This window comes from Choloepus didactylus, chromosome 12 (genome assembly GCF_015220235.1).
Source record: "Choloepus didactylus isolate mChoDid1 chromosome 12, mChoDid1.pri, whole genome shotgun sequence".
In the NCBI taxonomy this organism is placed as follows: domain Eukaryota; kingdom Metazoa; phylum Chordata; class Mammalia; order Pilosa; family Megalonychidae; genus Choloepus; species Choloepus didactylus.
The window spans coordinates 21,125,302-21,140,835 of record NC_051318.1 but is presented as its reverse complement, the minus strand read 5'-3'; the positions used below and the strand labels follow the sequence as shown (position 1 = coordinate 21,140,835).

At 39.1% G+C, this 15,534-nt stretch overlaps 1 protein-coding gene and 1 long non-coding RNA gene across 2 annotated transcripts in view; one reads left to right on the top strand and one right to left on the bottom strand.

Moving 5' to 3' along the window:
• Window positions 1-1,083: 1,083 nt before the first annotated feature.
• The window catches only part of ADPRHL1 (ADP-ribosylhydrolase like 1), a 34,365-nt gene continuing 19,914 nt past the window's right edge, over window positions 1,084-15,534 (bottom strand). The window contains exons 4-7 of the mRNA XM_037799605.1: window positions 11,782-11,922; window positions 8,595-8,722; window positions 5,187-5,319; window positions 1,084-1,966 (exon numbers count right to left, since the gene is read on the bottom strand). Of these exons, the coding sequence (XP_037655533.1) occupies window positions 1,809-1,966; window positions 5,187-5,319; window positions 8,595-8,722; window positions 11,782-11,922 (560 nt within the window). The 3' untranslated portion in view covers window positions 1,084-1,808. The remainder of the gene's footprint in view (window positions 1,967-5,186; window positions 5,320-8,594; window positions 8,723-11,781; window positions 11,923-15,534) is intronic.
• On the top strand, window positions 7,291-13,503 carry LOC119506637. The gene is made up of 3 exons (XR_005211042.1): window positions 7,291-7,351; window positions 9,569-9,662; window positions 11,736-13,503. It is a non-coding gene; the product is annotated as an uncharacterized LOC119506637 (long non-coding RNA).

Below are 15,534 nucleotides of genomic sequence, written 5' to 3'. Positions count from 1 at the left end.
ATAATTCTCAGTTAATTTCTCCATATTTACTAATCTTGGTTTGGCTACTGACTATGTTAAATGCAGAATAAAACTGGTATAATATAAAAGTTCAAGTCCTTTTCCCTATGTTTGTCTTTCTTTTTGGTTCCTTTGGTTGAAAAGCATCAGTAGCAGCAAATGTTAGTTAAGTTATTTAAAAATATGACATGTAAAACTCTTTGTTTCAATGTGCTTACTCTATAATGGCCCACAGATATTTCATCAACATAAGTTGAAGACTTCAGGAGCCTTTACACTTTCCTAAGAAATGAAAAGTGATACACTCTATTCAAAAAACAAATACTCCCTCCTATTTCCCATGCCCTAGGACACTCGTGCTTCTCATACACAATTCAGTGCTATTTTCTACCAGGGAAAAAGAAGTAAGAAAGTAAGAGTCCTGGAAGCCAAAGACAAGGCAATTTTAGGAAACCTCAACTCAAAACTTCTCTGTCCCAGGGTATTTGTAATCTTTACCTAAATGAGAATATATAGCTATGAACCATTTCCCCAATTCAAATAATCCTATAAAAGAAAGAAAACAAAACCCATGGAAGTAAGAATTTTGCATTTTGAATCCTGTCTAGATTCAAGCAAATCATTTCTTTTTGCCCTTGCCTCATATTCTCTGAGCAAGTCCCACTGCAGCAATCCTGTCTCTACATGAACTGTTAATGTGAACCGGCATTCTGTGGATGTTCTGTAGGTCACCTGGCTATATTCAAAGGCAAGCTCTTAAATAAAATGTACGTTACAATAAATAAGGTAGACTCTAGCCAAGCTGCCAAAGCACAATGTTAAACATCAGTCATCAACTGCTTGTTTTATTCACACCAGATGCTACTTTAAAAAAAAAAAAACTTGTTCAAAGTTATTTTTAACAAGAGCAACTGTTCTCTTTTCCCAGACTCTTAGAGAAATCTCAGCTGCAGAGAACAACTCTGTTTCCTTATCAGTAAGCCTAGATGGAGCAGGGCTGCAGCAGGTTAAAGACCTTCTCTGCAATTTGTATACTGAACTACTAATAAAATCCAGACCAAGGAGAAGAAGGAGGATGCTTGTGATAGGCATGAGAATCATTTATTTCCTGGTTTCCTCTGCAAGTTTTCCCAAAAGAGGTTGTTTTTAAAGATCTAGTGTGATTAAAAACATAGGTTGGGGAGGTTAAACGCAGTACTATTTGGTTACATCCTGATTTGTGTTTCTGTTGTAGAAACATCTGCATTAATAATACAAATGTATCATACAGCCAATAAGAGACCAAAATATTAATGAAAGAATGAGGAGGCAACAGGTTTGTCAGTTGTCAAAATACATGTCTAAGTGGTAGAAAAATACAGTGATGGAAGGCTTTTACAAATAGGGGAGGCACAGATAAGGAGAGCTATTGTGGTTAGTTTTGTTGAAATAAGTGAGCGATAGCATTAGTTTTGCACTAGAATAAAATACACCAATTGTCCAAGAGACTATTAATAACCACTGCTTTTTGAAGTTTGGGTGTGGAAAAATTGATGTAATATCAATAATACACTAGGATTGGGTTATGATAAGGGAAAAATATTCTCATAGGACAAACAATGTATTTTATAAAGCAATTGAGATTATGGAATTGAGAGGAGAAAAGTTAAAATTTAACTATGGCCAATAATGCATGGATTCTTTGCAAGATGAAAATCACACACATACAAAATTAACAAAGTAAAGCCTATTAGCTTGCATGTGAATACTAGTGGGGCATTTAGAATTTGGAAAAGTCTCTTTAGAAAGGGAAAATGGCAGAAATGGCTTTACTTTTCTTCTGTGGACAGGCGATAAAGAGCTTCACCCAATTGCTCTAGTTTCTCCTTGTGCTCGAGGTCCTGGTACAAGCCTTTGGGAATTTTGTTGAGGCCATAAAGCAATCCAAACAGGCAACCCGCGATTGTTCCAGTAGCTGCACTCTCACCTGAAACATTAAACACAAGGTTCCTTAGGGCTAGAAGGAAGGTATCATGGTGAACTTGAAAATTACCAGGTCTTTTCATTGTCAACATAATGTATTTCTGCTCTTTTTCCCAGGGACTCCCTCTCTTAGAGATTTCACTCACCCATGACTTCAACTATGTCTTCTATGCTGACAATTCCTATGGCAGACAAACTTAGTGGCTTACTCAGCATCCTTGTTCTCTTTCTTGTACCCAAACCCCAGTTTTGTTCTGGGCCCCTTTCTACAGGTTCTGGGAAGGCTTTTGTTATTCCTGATAAAAGGAAATAGATATTTTCCCTCTTCTTTCCTCCTTGAATGAAGATATGATGTCTAAGTTGAAGTATCATGTTGCAACCATGAAATAACAAGCTTGAGCACAGAAATCAACACACAAAGGATGATGGGGAGAAAAGAAGGAAAAGGCCCTGGGTACCTGATGTCATTGCTTAGTCGCTGAACCAATGTCAGCAACCAATTCCCTCTGGACTTATTATGTGACAAAGCCCACTTCTTGGGCTAAGCCACTATCAATTGTCTTTTCTGTTACTTAAAACAGGTAGCATTCCTACTGAAACAATTTCCAGATTTATGTTTTTCCAGAAATTGTACTTCAATTTTGTTTTTCCGATTGTCTATTTCCATCATCTCATGATGTCCCTCCTTAATGTCATAGAAAAATCACCATGATCTAAAACAAACTCATTATCTTTCCTGCCATCCAGTGCTTCTGAAAATTCCCTGTCTTTATCAAGCATTGAGGAGTGAGTGGTGGAGCAGTGGACCTAAAGTTCAAAGACCTGAATTCCGACCTTGACTCTGCTTCTTAGAATTGTATAACTTGTGCAAATTATTTTGCTTCCCTCAGTCTCAGGTCTTTCCTCCAATTTTTAAAATGTGGAAGGTTAATTAAATATTTGTGTTATCCTTTATAGGCTTTAAAGATATGCCAGCTCTGGAAAAAAAAACTCCCAAACTTCTGAGTGCTAAGATACTTCTTTCTACCAGTCTCTTAGGTTGGAAACTTCAGGATCATCGTTGATTTCTCTCTTCACACAACTTCCATACCCTAGTTATTACTGAGTCATATCAAGTTTTCATGTACACACACAAACACATGTGCCCACACATATTTATTAAGAATCTGCTATGTGCCAGACATTGTGCTACATGCTTTCCACATGACATTTGACTTTACCCTATGGCAACCCGTCAAATATGAAATGGGACGTCAATGAAAAATGAAATAGGCATTATCCCCATTTTACAGATAAGGAAATTGAGGCATAGAGAAGGTATGTAATTTGCAAAGATCAAAAGCTGGTAAGAAGGGAAGCTGGAATTCAAACCCAGTAGATATGTGACCTGGAAGAGTTTGGGGCTGCAGGGGGTTGACTGAGGGTGATGGGCCAGGGCAGGTGGGCCCAGGGCGAGGGAGATTCCAGGATGGGGACACAAGCTGGGGGGAAATGGGAAGATTGGTGTTCGCCCTGAGAAAAAAAACATACACACACATATTCAAGAATAAATAAATAGAATGAGGTGCAGATGCGGCCTTGACCAAGTCTATTTCCTCCTTTCCCATCCTTTCCTGCCTCTCGTTCCATTGCCTCAGGAATGTTCTCATTCTGCCTTGTCTCTTCTGCCTTCCTTCAACCCAAAACTGTCCTCAGAAGAGGATCTGATATCAGACATTAACTCTTCAGTGGAAACTACAGGAAACGTATGCCATAGGGTAAGTTTACTTTAATTTCTGTCTTTAGTGTGCAGCAAAACGTTTTGGTCCAATATAGAACTTTTCACTAGGAGTAAACGGTTCTTCACACACACACACACACACACACACACACACACACACACACACACAATTGTATTCAAATGGTATTTGTTCTGGTAGAGGGGAGAGCTAGAGATGGTCGGAAAAGCACCGTAGAGGAATGGATGGCACCGAGGTCAGGAACAGCTTTCCAAGTGAGTTTCCATTCAGCTGTTCAGAAATGAACTTTCCTTCTAGGCTTTCCTGGGCTCCACTGACTCTCACACCTGCTTTCTCCTGCCACATTTGGGCACACACCAGTGCAGCTGTCTCCTCCCTTATCGCTCTTCTCCTGTCACATCCTTCCCCTCATATTGTCGACACCTCCTTCACATGTGCCGCCCTTGAAGACTCGCCCTGCTCTCCAGCTAAGGGTGCCTGTGGCTGTCAAGGAGATGGAGCTGTCAGGATTATCTTTCCTTCCAGGCTGTACAGAAATACCTCCAGTTCCTAGGGCCCTTCACCAGTCTCCATCTCCTGTCTAGTGTCTGCAAAGTAATCCCCCACCCCTCTTTCTTAAGCTCGTACCCCACTCCCACTCCCCTTAGCTCCCTTTGCTCTCTTCTGTGCTTCTCCGTATCTGTATGAGCCCCCACGTTCTTTCAGAAGGAACCTCATAATTAGGCCCTAATGAGAAACATTTGCATTTCCAACCACTAGGGATAGTGCATTTCAGATGAGCTCCTGAGGCGGTGGCCTGCTGAGAGGTATGGCATGAGGACCAATATATACTAGTAATTCTAATGCTTATGGAGGACTTAGCATGCACGGAGCACAGAGTTGAGCATTTTTCTTGTTATCATCTTATTTAATGCTCACAACAATCCTACAAGGTAGTTACTACCATGAGAAAATGTGCATAATGAAGTGAAGAAAATTGATCTAGTCTTGTGGAATAGTAATAGTTACTATTTACTGAGCACTCATTTTTTAAAGCACTGTGTTAAACTCCTGGGTACTTTGTGTTGAACTGTCAAAACAACCCTGATGTGGGTATTATTCTCTCCCTTATAGATAAAGAGACAGGCTCAAGGATCATGCAATCGACTTGACGGGCAGAGACAGGGTTCAAACCCAGGTCTGCCTGACATCAAAGAACCAACATTTCCTGACTTTGCACAGTCTGCAGAAGTGAAATGATAAGATGATGGGTAATCTTAGAGAAACAGAACTCTGGCTTGGTCAACATTGCTGGTGAGATCTGCTTTGCTCTTAAATCAGCACCTATAAGGGGAGGAGGCCCCTATACCCCAACTATACCAAACGTCAGATTCTTCTCACAGAACTTATTGGGCCAGGCTGCAAGACTCAAACACCGATTGTCAGCCAGTCCTTAAGCAAGGCAATGGGTTGAAGCCCCAAACCATTAAGGAAGGAAAAACTCACCTCCGTGAAACATAGCTCGGTTGCAGAGCTCTGTCCAATTGTCCCCCGATCCTAAAAGAGCATCATATGCAATCATGGGTGCATCATGGCCTCTTCTGCCCCCTCGACCTTCTGAGCTCCATTTCTTGTAAGTCTGATGGAAGAACCACAGGTCAGAGGCACTGGGGCAAAAGCAAAACCATGTCAGTTTGTATCAAAGCAAGAGCTTCCCCAGAATAATGCTCATTAGATTATAAGTTCATTCATTCATTCACTATACATGTATTAGTACTAATACATGTATAGTGAACACTAACTGTGTGCCAGGTATTATTCTAGTGCTGGGGAGAGAAAGCGAACAAAGCAGAAAAAGACTCAATTCTTAGGGCTGTTGTATTCTAATGGCTTATCTCTGGATTTCCTTGACATAAAGGCAAATAAACAGATATTAAGAAAACAAACATATAACATCATGTTAGGTAACAATATATTCTATGAATAAAATAAAGCTGGGCCAAAAGATAGAGTGCACTGTGAGGGGATGCTGTTTTAGGTAGGGTAGTCAGGGAAGGCCTCTCTGAAGAGGTGATATATTAGCAGAGATCTGAATAAAGTGAAGGAATGAACTGTTGCTATCCAAGAGAAGAGTGTTTAAGGCAAAGAGAACAGCAAGTGCCAAGGCTCTGAGGCAACAGGGCACTTGGCATGTCCAAGGAAGAGCCATGAGTCAGGTGTGATGAGAACAAAGAGAGAGAGGAAGGTGGTGCTGCATGCCTGGATCATGGAGGGCCTCATACACCATCAGAAAGACTTTGCATTTTACTCTAAATGTGATGGGAAGCAATGGAGGGGTCCAAGTGGGGTGGTAATATAGTATGACTTAGGTTCCAAAAGAATGACTGTGATTGCTGGGTGGAAAACGGACTGAAGAGAGGTAAGGGCCAAAACAGAGACCCCAGAGTGGTGGGCACTGGTAGTTATACATCCCACATCCACTTTCCTCCTGTTCTTTAGTAACAAACTCAGAATTTATTTGGAAGCAGTGTTTCCATCTAAACTACATTTCTGAGTCTTTCTTGCATCTAGGTGATGCCCATGAGGTGTAAATGAAAGGGTTGTAAGGATCACCTTAAAAGGGAAGAGGTGAACCCTTTGTCTCTCCATTCTTTCTTTCTGATATCTGGGATGTAGATGTGCTAGCTGGAGTTCAAGCAGTCATACTGAGCTATGAAGCCATACACTAAGAATGGCAGAGTTGCCAGATGGAAGGAGCTTTAGTTCTTCATTTCTAACTCAGTTCTGAACTGCTTATCTCTGGATTTCTTTGACATAAAGGCAAATAAACTTCTATCTTGGTTTAGGGTTTTCTCTCATATCATCCAGTTAGTTGTTTCTTGGTAGTCAAGGTGGGAGATGAAGGTGGTCTGGACTATCCTATTCATCTGATACAACTTTACATCCCTAGCCCCTAGCAGGCATGAATTGAGATAGAATACTTTTAAAAATTGTATGTTCATCATAATTACATGGAACTTTGAATAGGAAGTGAGATCTGGTAGTTTGTACAAGTTAGTTTGAAATAGTGACACATTCCAAAGTAATTTGGGCAGAGAATAAAAATATATTTGCAGGGCCCCCCTGAGGAGTTGGGGGAAATGCGGAAATGTTGGAAGTCCCCACCTGGGTTATTGCTATTGTTTATATTCTCACAAACATTGAGGACTGACAATTTGGTATGCTGGGCCCTGGATCTTGGGGCTTGCCCTTATGAGGTTTGTTACTGTAAAGGAGAGGTTAAGCCTACTGTACCGGTTTGAATGTACTGTGTCCCCCAAATGCCATTATCTTTGTGGTCTTGTGGGACAGACGTTTTGGTGCTGGTTAGATTTGCTTGGAATGTACCCCACCCAGCTGTGGGTGGTGACTTTGGTGGGATACTCCCATGGAGGTGTGACCCCACCCATTCAGGGTGGGCCTTGATCAGTGGAGCCACATAAAACATGCTGACTCAAAGAGACTGAACGGAGTGCAGCTGTGAGTGATGTTTTGAAGAGGAGCAAGCTTGCTAGAGAGGAACGTCCTGGGAGAAAGCCATTTTGAAACCAGAACTTTGGAGCAGAAGCCAGCCACGTGCCTTCCCAGCTAACAGAGGTTTTCCGGACGCCATTTGCCATCCTCCAGTGAAGGTACCTGATTACTGATGTGTTACCTTAGACACTTTATGGCCTTAAGACTGTAACTGTATAGCCAAATAAACCCCCGTTTTATAAAAGCCAATCCCTCTCTGGTGTTTTGCATTCTGCAGCATTAGCAAACTAGAACACCTACTTATAATTGTGCCCAAGAGTCTCCCCCAGAGAACCTCTTTGTTGCTCAGATGTGGCCTCTCTCTCTAGCTAAGCCAGCTCAGCAGGTGAACTCGCTGCCCTCCCCCACTATGTGGGACATGACTCCAAGGGGTGTAAATCTCCCTGGCAAAGCAGTATATGAGTCCCAGGGATGAGCCTGGACCCAGCATCGTGGAAATGAGAAAATCTTGACCAAAAGGGGGAAGCGAAATGAAACAAAATCAAGTTTCAGTGGCTGAGAGATTCCAAATGGAGTCAAGCGGTCACTCTGGAGGGCATTCTTATGTACTATATAGATACCCCTTTTTAAAAGTTTTTAGTGTATTAGAATAGCTATAAGGAAATACCTGAAACTGTCGAACTGCAGCTCAGTAACCTTGATTCTTGAAGACGACTGTATAACTATGTAGCTTATATGGTGTGACTGCGAAAACCTTGTGGCTCCCACTCCCTTTATCCACTCTTTGGATGGATGAGTCGAAAAATGGCAACAAAAACTAAATGAAAATAGGGTGAGACGAGGAGGGGATGGAAAAATTGGGGTGTTCTTTTTTACATTTATTTTTTATTCTTATTTTTATTCTTCTTGGAGTAAGGAAAATGTTCACAAATAGATTGGGGTGATGAATGCACAACTATATGATGGTACTGTGAACAGCTGACTGTACACTATGGATGATTGTATCGTATATGAATATATCTCAATAAAACTGAATTAAAAAAAAAAGAAATGCCAAAAAAATTGTATGTTCAAATTTTCTACAGGAGCATATATCATGTTCATAATTAGAGAAAATGAAAAGACAGAAACATTGTGTGTTTCAAATGTGACTTCCTCCACAAAGCCTTTTTAAGGACTTCCCTTCCTAAATGCAAGCTTTCTTTCTTCTGTAATTTGCTACCTTCACCTGTCTCTATCATTTGTTTGATTCCCCATTAAACTGTGAGCTTTTGAAAGGCATAAACGAGTTGTCCTGGTCCAGGGCAACTTCCTCAGCGTCAGACCCACACTGAGGAGTGGAATCAAGACAGGTCCTGGCTCCCAGCCCTACCCAAGTCTCCGGGATACAGCCAGATTTACCTTGTCTCTCTCCTCTGCATCATAGTTATCAGGAAAGGTGGCTTTGTTTTCCTTGTCTTCAATGATCTTTCTCTCTTCCAAATAAAACTGCCATTTAGCTTCAAAGTAAAACCAATGCTCCTGGTATTCTAAATGTAAAGAACAAGGGTAAGTCTGAGGTGGGGAGTGCAGGAACATTGGTGATGGGGGTGCTAAGATGATGGAAAATGGGTGTGGGGAAGTTGCCAGTAATGAGAGAGAAGGGAAAAACAGGTGGAGGGAATCCATCCAGCTGGGTGAACTTTAGCATCCTGCCCTAAGAGTAAGTAATTTAGCAGTAGCGCCTGAAGTTTGAAAATGGCTTCCATTCATTGCTACTTTGAAACAATAGCAAGGAAGGTGGAAATGAGGGGAGTGAAGCAACTCAAGAATTGCTTAACTATATTCAGAAACTAAGATAGCAATTGCAATATTTTAAGTATATTCTCTTGAAAATTCTGGACCTGTATATTCTCATTAACTTCAACACCATGCCTGCAAAGTAGGGAGAGAGGAAGTTTCATTATTTCCATGAAATCCAAACCACAAAAATGCTTATGGGACTCTTCTAAGGTCATTTGATGAATAAGACATTGACTTAGAAATGAGTCTGAAGTATTAGCTAAATACATTTATAGACGATATGAAATCACGTTTCACATTTTTAGAAAATTTAAATAACCACTTTACAAATAAGCTGCCCTCCATTAGTCCTCATACTTCATATTTAAGATTAGCAGCATCCTGCTTTATAGCACAATTGATCATTCTCCACTTTAAAAATCCAAAGCAAGCCAGGACCGTTGCCTGCATTTTACCGCAGAGGGGTATGGGCTGTGCAGGGAGGTGAGGTGGGGGCTACATAAGGTTCCATGGGAAATGACATAAGATTAGGAACCACTAATTAGTAGTACTTTTCCCACCTTATTACTTTCCATTTTATTATTGGAAAGCAGAAAAACACTTGAGAACAGAGCTATGGACGCTGGGTTTCTGCTGTTGTTCCTTCCAGCCACAGTGGCACCGGGAAACACCGCGGCCAGATTCTAGGTAAGTCCCTGGGTTACTGAGGGACTCAGGGCCCTTGGAAATGCTTGACTGGCTTCGTTTTTTAAAAAAATTGAAAGCAAAATCCATTTAAGTTTTCATTCAGTGAAATGAGATTAAAAGTTAAACACTCCAAAGAAACAGGGCAAGGACTAAAATATATAGGTAACCTGATAAAGATACGGAATTTCTAATAGTCTGCTTGTATCTGGATGTGGGTATAAAATCAAAACATAGTATCATACCCAATTAAGTGATCGGTCAACTTTGGAAATATATGTTCAAACATAAAAGCATTAACAAATTTGCTAATCGTTCATGCTGTCTGTGGACTTTATCCTATAAATTAATCAGAAGGCCTAGAAGCGTATTTCCTGAGGATGTTCTACAGAACATTATTTTCTCTGGGTGATTTTAGGTGTTCTGTTAAAAAGGTTTCTGAGTTATAGAAGTTCTAAAAACTGAATTACACAAGTTTAAAATTAAATAGATTTATTTAAAGGAATTTTCCAAGCTTTAAACCGACTTTTGTGCATTTTTGGTTCCTTAAGAGAAAGGATAAAATCTCAAAATTATCTGAATGATGAACTACCTCCTCCCAGCTTCTTTATCACGGAGCATCTTCTTTGACTACAATTCTTTAGAAAACACTGGGGGGACAACTGCTCTAGAGTATCTGTGAGCAGCGTTGATTAATACAACATGAATTCTGTAACTGTGTAGTCTCATAGTCTAATATTATTCACCTGTCTCTTTCAGATGGTTTAAATGTGATCCTACCTCAGGTTAGGGAGATGACTACCCAGATGACCAACAGGTCACAGGGCCAGAAAGAATCCCAGGAAGTCATCTATTTAGCTTCCCCACCACCCTCACCCCTTCCCGTGGTGGTGTGACTGTGCCTGACTCATCTGAGAAAGAAGAGATAACAATCATTTAAACCAAACAAAAATAAGCTGTATTGCTGCCAATTTATGAAGGATGGTTAAGCCATATGAAGGCATGGAATGACTATTCAAGTCAATACTAACTTTGCTGTTTATGTTTTTCATCTGAACATTACTTTTTACAAATGTGAGTGTTTCTAGTGCTATGTCCAGGCAAATACAGAGTTTTTCTAGAAATCTCCCCAAAAGACATTTTTAGGATACAATCCCCAACATTTTGGAAAGTGACTACAAAGTAATACATTGTTTTTTCAGCTTTAAGAAGACTTCAGCATAAGGTTGTTTAATATGTTGAAAAATAAGCAACCCTGCTCCTATATTTAAGTCCTTCATCTCTCCCTCCTCTGGGACAAATTAGCTAATTTAGTTTAGGAATTTTCCTCAACAAGGAAAGCTGCCCAAATTCCTCAGGTGGCACATGTCCCTGTTAGAACTAAGGGCATCTTCTGTCGAGTGAAGGAATCCTCCAGAAGAGTCAGCCACCTGAGCAGAAGGTCACGGATTCCGTAATCCTGCACCTGCTGCTGCAGTGTCTACTCCACCTCAGGGAATTTATTTAGAAAGGGCTGCAAAGAAAAAATGGAAGAGGGCCCAGATAGGTTTCTCACCTGAACCATGAGAAACAACATCATCTACCTTAGGACTTTGGATGATGCATTGATTGATACCCCACTTCCGTCCAAAAAGTGTTTGAGGACAAAAAGAGTGTGAATCATTTAGTTATGTAGGGTCCAAGGTAAACTGGCTGTGACATTAACAGGATGTTCTTTTGGACAGACGGAAATTCCTGGGGGTAAATATCATTAGTAGACACATGGCTTCATGGCATTTAGATGTGGAAAATATCCCAGGTCAGGGCATATACAGAGATTAGGTCTCAGGAACAATGTGGAATGTTAGGCTTGATTTCTCCCTCTTTCCTCTCTGAAGAAACAGGTTACTTCTCTTGGTGAACCTAAACATACCTTAAGTCAAGTTGGGAAATTAAATTTAAATATCCACTCCAGATCCTCTTTTTAGCGATTATAAGCAGAGGTGAGGGGTGGGAGAGTATTTGAAGAGAGGGGGTGTAGGAGTTTAGCCTTCCCCAAATGTCTCCCAGTGTGAATTAAGATTGACCTCTTTCTAGGTGCCAGTGCGTTGAGAATGTGAGCAAGGAAGGAAGCCAGGCTCACCTGCCATATGCCGAATGGTCTTTTTACAATATTCTTCAGCCAGCGGAACCACCTTCATCATATCTCTCCCCCACTGCACGAGTGGCTTTCCTTGGATGGCATAAGATACAAACAGGGCCGTGCACAGTGACCCGAGGAAGCCTGGAGGAGCATGGGGCAGTGGTGGGAAAGAGAGAGAGTGTTGTTATCTTGTCCATAAATCATTTACCACTGCAGCATGCTTTCTGGAGCTCTGAGTAAAACATGCACTTCTGGGATGGACTGCATGGTGACCAGGGGGATACCTGATAGCTTCTGGGTATTTTGTGACGTAGACTACCACAAAGAAGAGAATGGTGATGATAATAAGTCCTGGCTTGTGAAACGATGCGAGTCTTAACACAATAATTACCCACCTACAAGTTAGACCAGTTAGACTTTAAGGTGGACCATATCACTCCTCAAATAGTTCTGGTGAGCTCAAATCATGCTACTAAATTTGCTGTTTGGGGCTTGTTCTCATTCTATTTTTCATGAGTTTCTTTATAAATGCTTATGTTAGATTGAAATAGTTGGGCCTTCATTTTTTTCCTTTGGTATGCCCAACTTAAACACTATGTTTACTGAAAGAACTCATGTGAATTAAAGAAAAACAACAACAGCTAAGGAATGATTTAAGCCTTGGAGGACTATCTTTTTTTTTTTTTTTTGCTTTAATGCGGTATTTGCTTTATTGCGATATTTGATTTACTGCAGTGGTCTGAAACCAAATCCCCATATCCTTGAGGTATGTCTGTATTTATTTTGGGGTTACAAATAAATTTCAGCAAGTAGGTGAATTCACAAATATGGATTTCATAAATAATGAGGACTGAATATAGTTTTCTACATGCTTCTAAAAAGTGTATTCTAAGAAGTCAAAATGCAAATTTGAATTTATGCAGTATGATATAGATATTAAGAACATGGCTCTACCACTTGCTAGACCTTCAGCAAATTCTTAATTTTGGGGGGCTCATTTTCTTCATTAGTATAAAATGGTGATTTAAAAAGGAAAAAAGTCAGTAACTATCTTATGGGGTTGGTGTTAAGATTAAATGAGAAAACATTATCAGTGTTTAGAACAGTGCCTGGCATCTAGGGTGCTCAATAAATATTAAATGCTATTATTCAATAGATCAGAAATTTGGAAACAGCCTAATGTTTGATATTAATATTAATGTTTAATAATAGAATGGTTAAAAAGATTATGGTAAGTCCATAAAATGGCATATTATACAGTTATTAAAATGTTCATAAGTTTTTAATAATGTTGGAGAAATGCTCGTAATATACTAAATGAAAAAGCATAATATAAAATTGAAGATATAGTATGATTTCAATTATGTAAAATATACATCAATATGTAGAAAAAGATCTACCAGAAAACATACCAAAATACTAAAAGTAGTTATTTTGGATGGCAGACTTTGACCTGCTTGCTTTTTCCTTCTTCACATTTTTTATTGTTAATCTCTTTCCACAAAAAAGGCAGGCCTTACTTTTAAAATCAGGAAAACATCATAAATTTAAAAGGTTAAAATAAGGTACCAACTGGGTAATTCTAAAAATTTGTAGAAATTTCCAACTCTTCATATGTAAATGATGCAATACAGAAATTGTTGCTTTTCAAAACTCAATTATTTTCTGTTGTATGTACAAATACAGAGTAATGTAAAAGTGCAAAATAAACATTATAAGCAACATAAAGCCATAAATATCCTTTGGTCAAATTTGTTTATGAATGAGTATGTGAAATTTGGCACAATGTATTCTCTGACTTAAGACGGCCCACAGTGTACTTCGGTCAGCACCCCCCCATCCCTCACCTCCCCACCCCCAGAGTTCTAGGGTACAGGTGGTTCTGACTCAAAGTTCCCTTCTAACTCTAGACAACCAGCAGGCCTTGCTGGCACTTCATAGGGCCATGCCTCCTCCCTGCAACTTTTTCCTTTTCTATCCATCCAACTACAAAGTTCACATCACATGTGCAGTTTTCAAAGGAAGAACTCCTCTTGTCTTGCCGTAAGAAGAAGGAAGATAAGATGGACTCTACTCTGAATAAACTTTCCAGAGTGCTTTCAACTCTTAATGCATGATTTCCGCCCTTCCTAAACAGCTTCAGACCCTATGTTCCTCAACTTTCAGATTATTTTACCTTATTTGTCCAAAACACTACATTTAATTCAGTCCATCTATTTTTGACCTCACATCACTCAGTCTATTTTTCAATAAATATCATTAAAGATCTTAATAGTTTTTAACAACGATACTTAGGAAATTTACAATCACAATTCTTAAGAGTGGTCAGGAAATTCTTCTTAATAGCTAAAGCATTTCTTTGGAGAAAATCTCAAAGAAACTCTTTGTTTACTAATCAGCATTTTTACCTAAACAGCACTGGGTTAGACATTATATATTTTAGCCATAATACTAGAAAACCATTCTAGTTAATAGGTATCAGTCATTCACCCAAATATCCATTCACATTGATTGCATTAACCAGATTATTTATGATTAGATCTTTAAAAGAATTGGTTTAAGCAGAAAATCCCCAGATGTTAATGTACTTTGTTCTCTATGTGACTTAATCCTCCCAGTAAAAGCTACCCTTAAAACAACTTTAGTTTAATAAACCCCAAACTTTACAAATTAATACAACACAATCTAAATGCACCATAAATTTATATTTGTTAATCTTGATAATAGAACATTTAAACATTTCAAACTACATAAAAATATGACAAACAATATAAAATAGAAATTTGTTGACAACTTACTTCCAAAACATTCTTACATTGCAATTAAGCAATAAGACAGTTTACATAACTCTCCAAAAACATATAGTGTTTTTAGTGGAGTGTTCTCAACAAAAACCAGCACAATCCCACACAATGTCTCCAATTTATCATCTTTTCCACAGTACAAATTTTTCACAAACTGTAAGTCCTTTGCAGTTATTCAAAGTCTGTAAACAAGTGTCTGAATCCCCCAACCCCCCCGCCTCCGTTTAAGCTTGTGAATGTTTTTAAGTCCTTCAATCAAGTTTCAACTCTTCCACTTGCATAAGGAATCAAGAGCCTTCTCTCTTTAAATTATTCATATTTTATCATACAGCCTGCAATGCAGTAAATCACAGTGAAAGCCCTGGGAAACACAAAACAACATGATCTTTACAGCAGGACTTGAAACTTTATATTAAATGCATTTAAAGAAGCTTCCCATAATAAAAGCGTGGGTTTGCATTTCCAGAAATCAAGTCAATTAGAAATCCTAGGTTCTACTTAAAAACCCTTTTTGATCTAAAAGTGAAAACAATCCCCTATCCATAGTCATTTTATAAACTCTATACAGTTTCACTTGCAGAGATTTTTTTTTTCCAGTCTGGAAAACAGTAGTGCAATTAGTTTTACTTCTTTTACGTTATTTAGTCCAAGATGTAAATAGCTCTGTGGAAAGATAAGAAGATGCTCTGGTAAACTAGAAATTTTTGCAAGCCCATGCTGGCTTACTAGTCCATTAAAGCTTGTAAGTCCATAGTGGCTTTCAACAAAACGTTATTGTATATACATCACTATTAACAAAGCAGAAATAAATAGTCAGAAATGACTGTAAACTGTCTCATCTCTTAACGATTTTTCATTAATAACTGGCTTGACAAATTGACTATACAGTCATTTAAATAAGCAGACAGTAGATAGTTGCCCTTCAGGACATTCCATTGTGGCCTCCAGC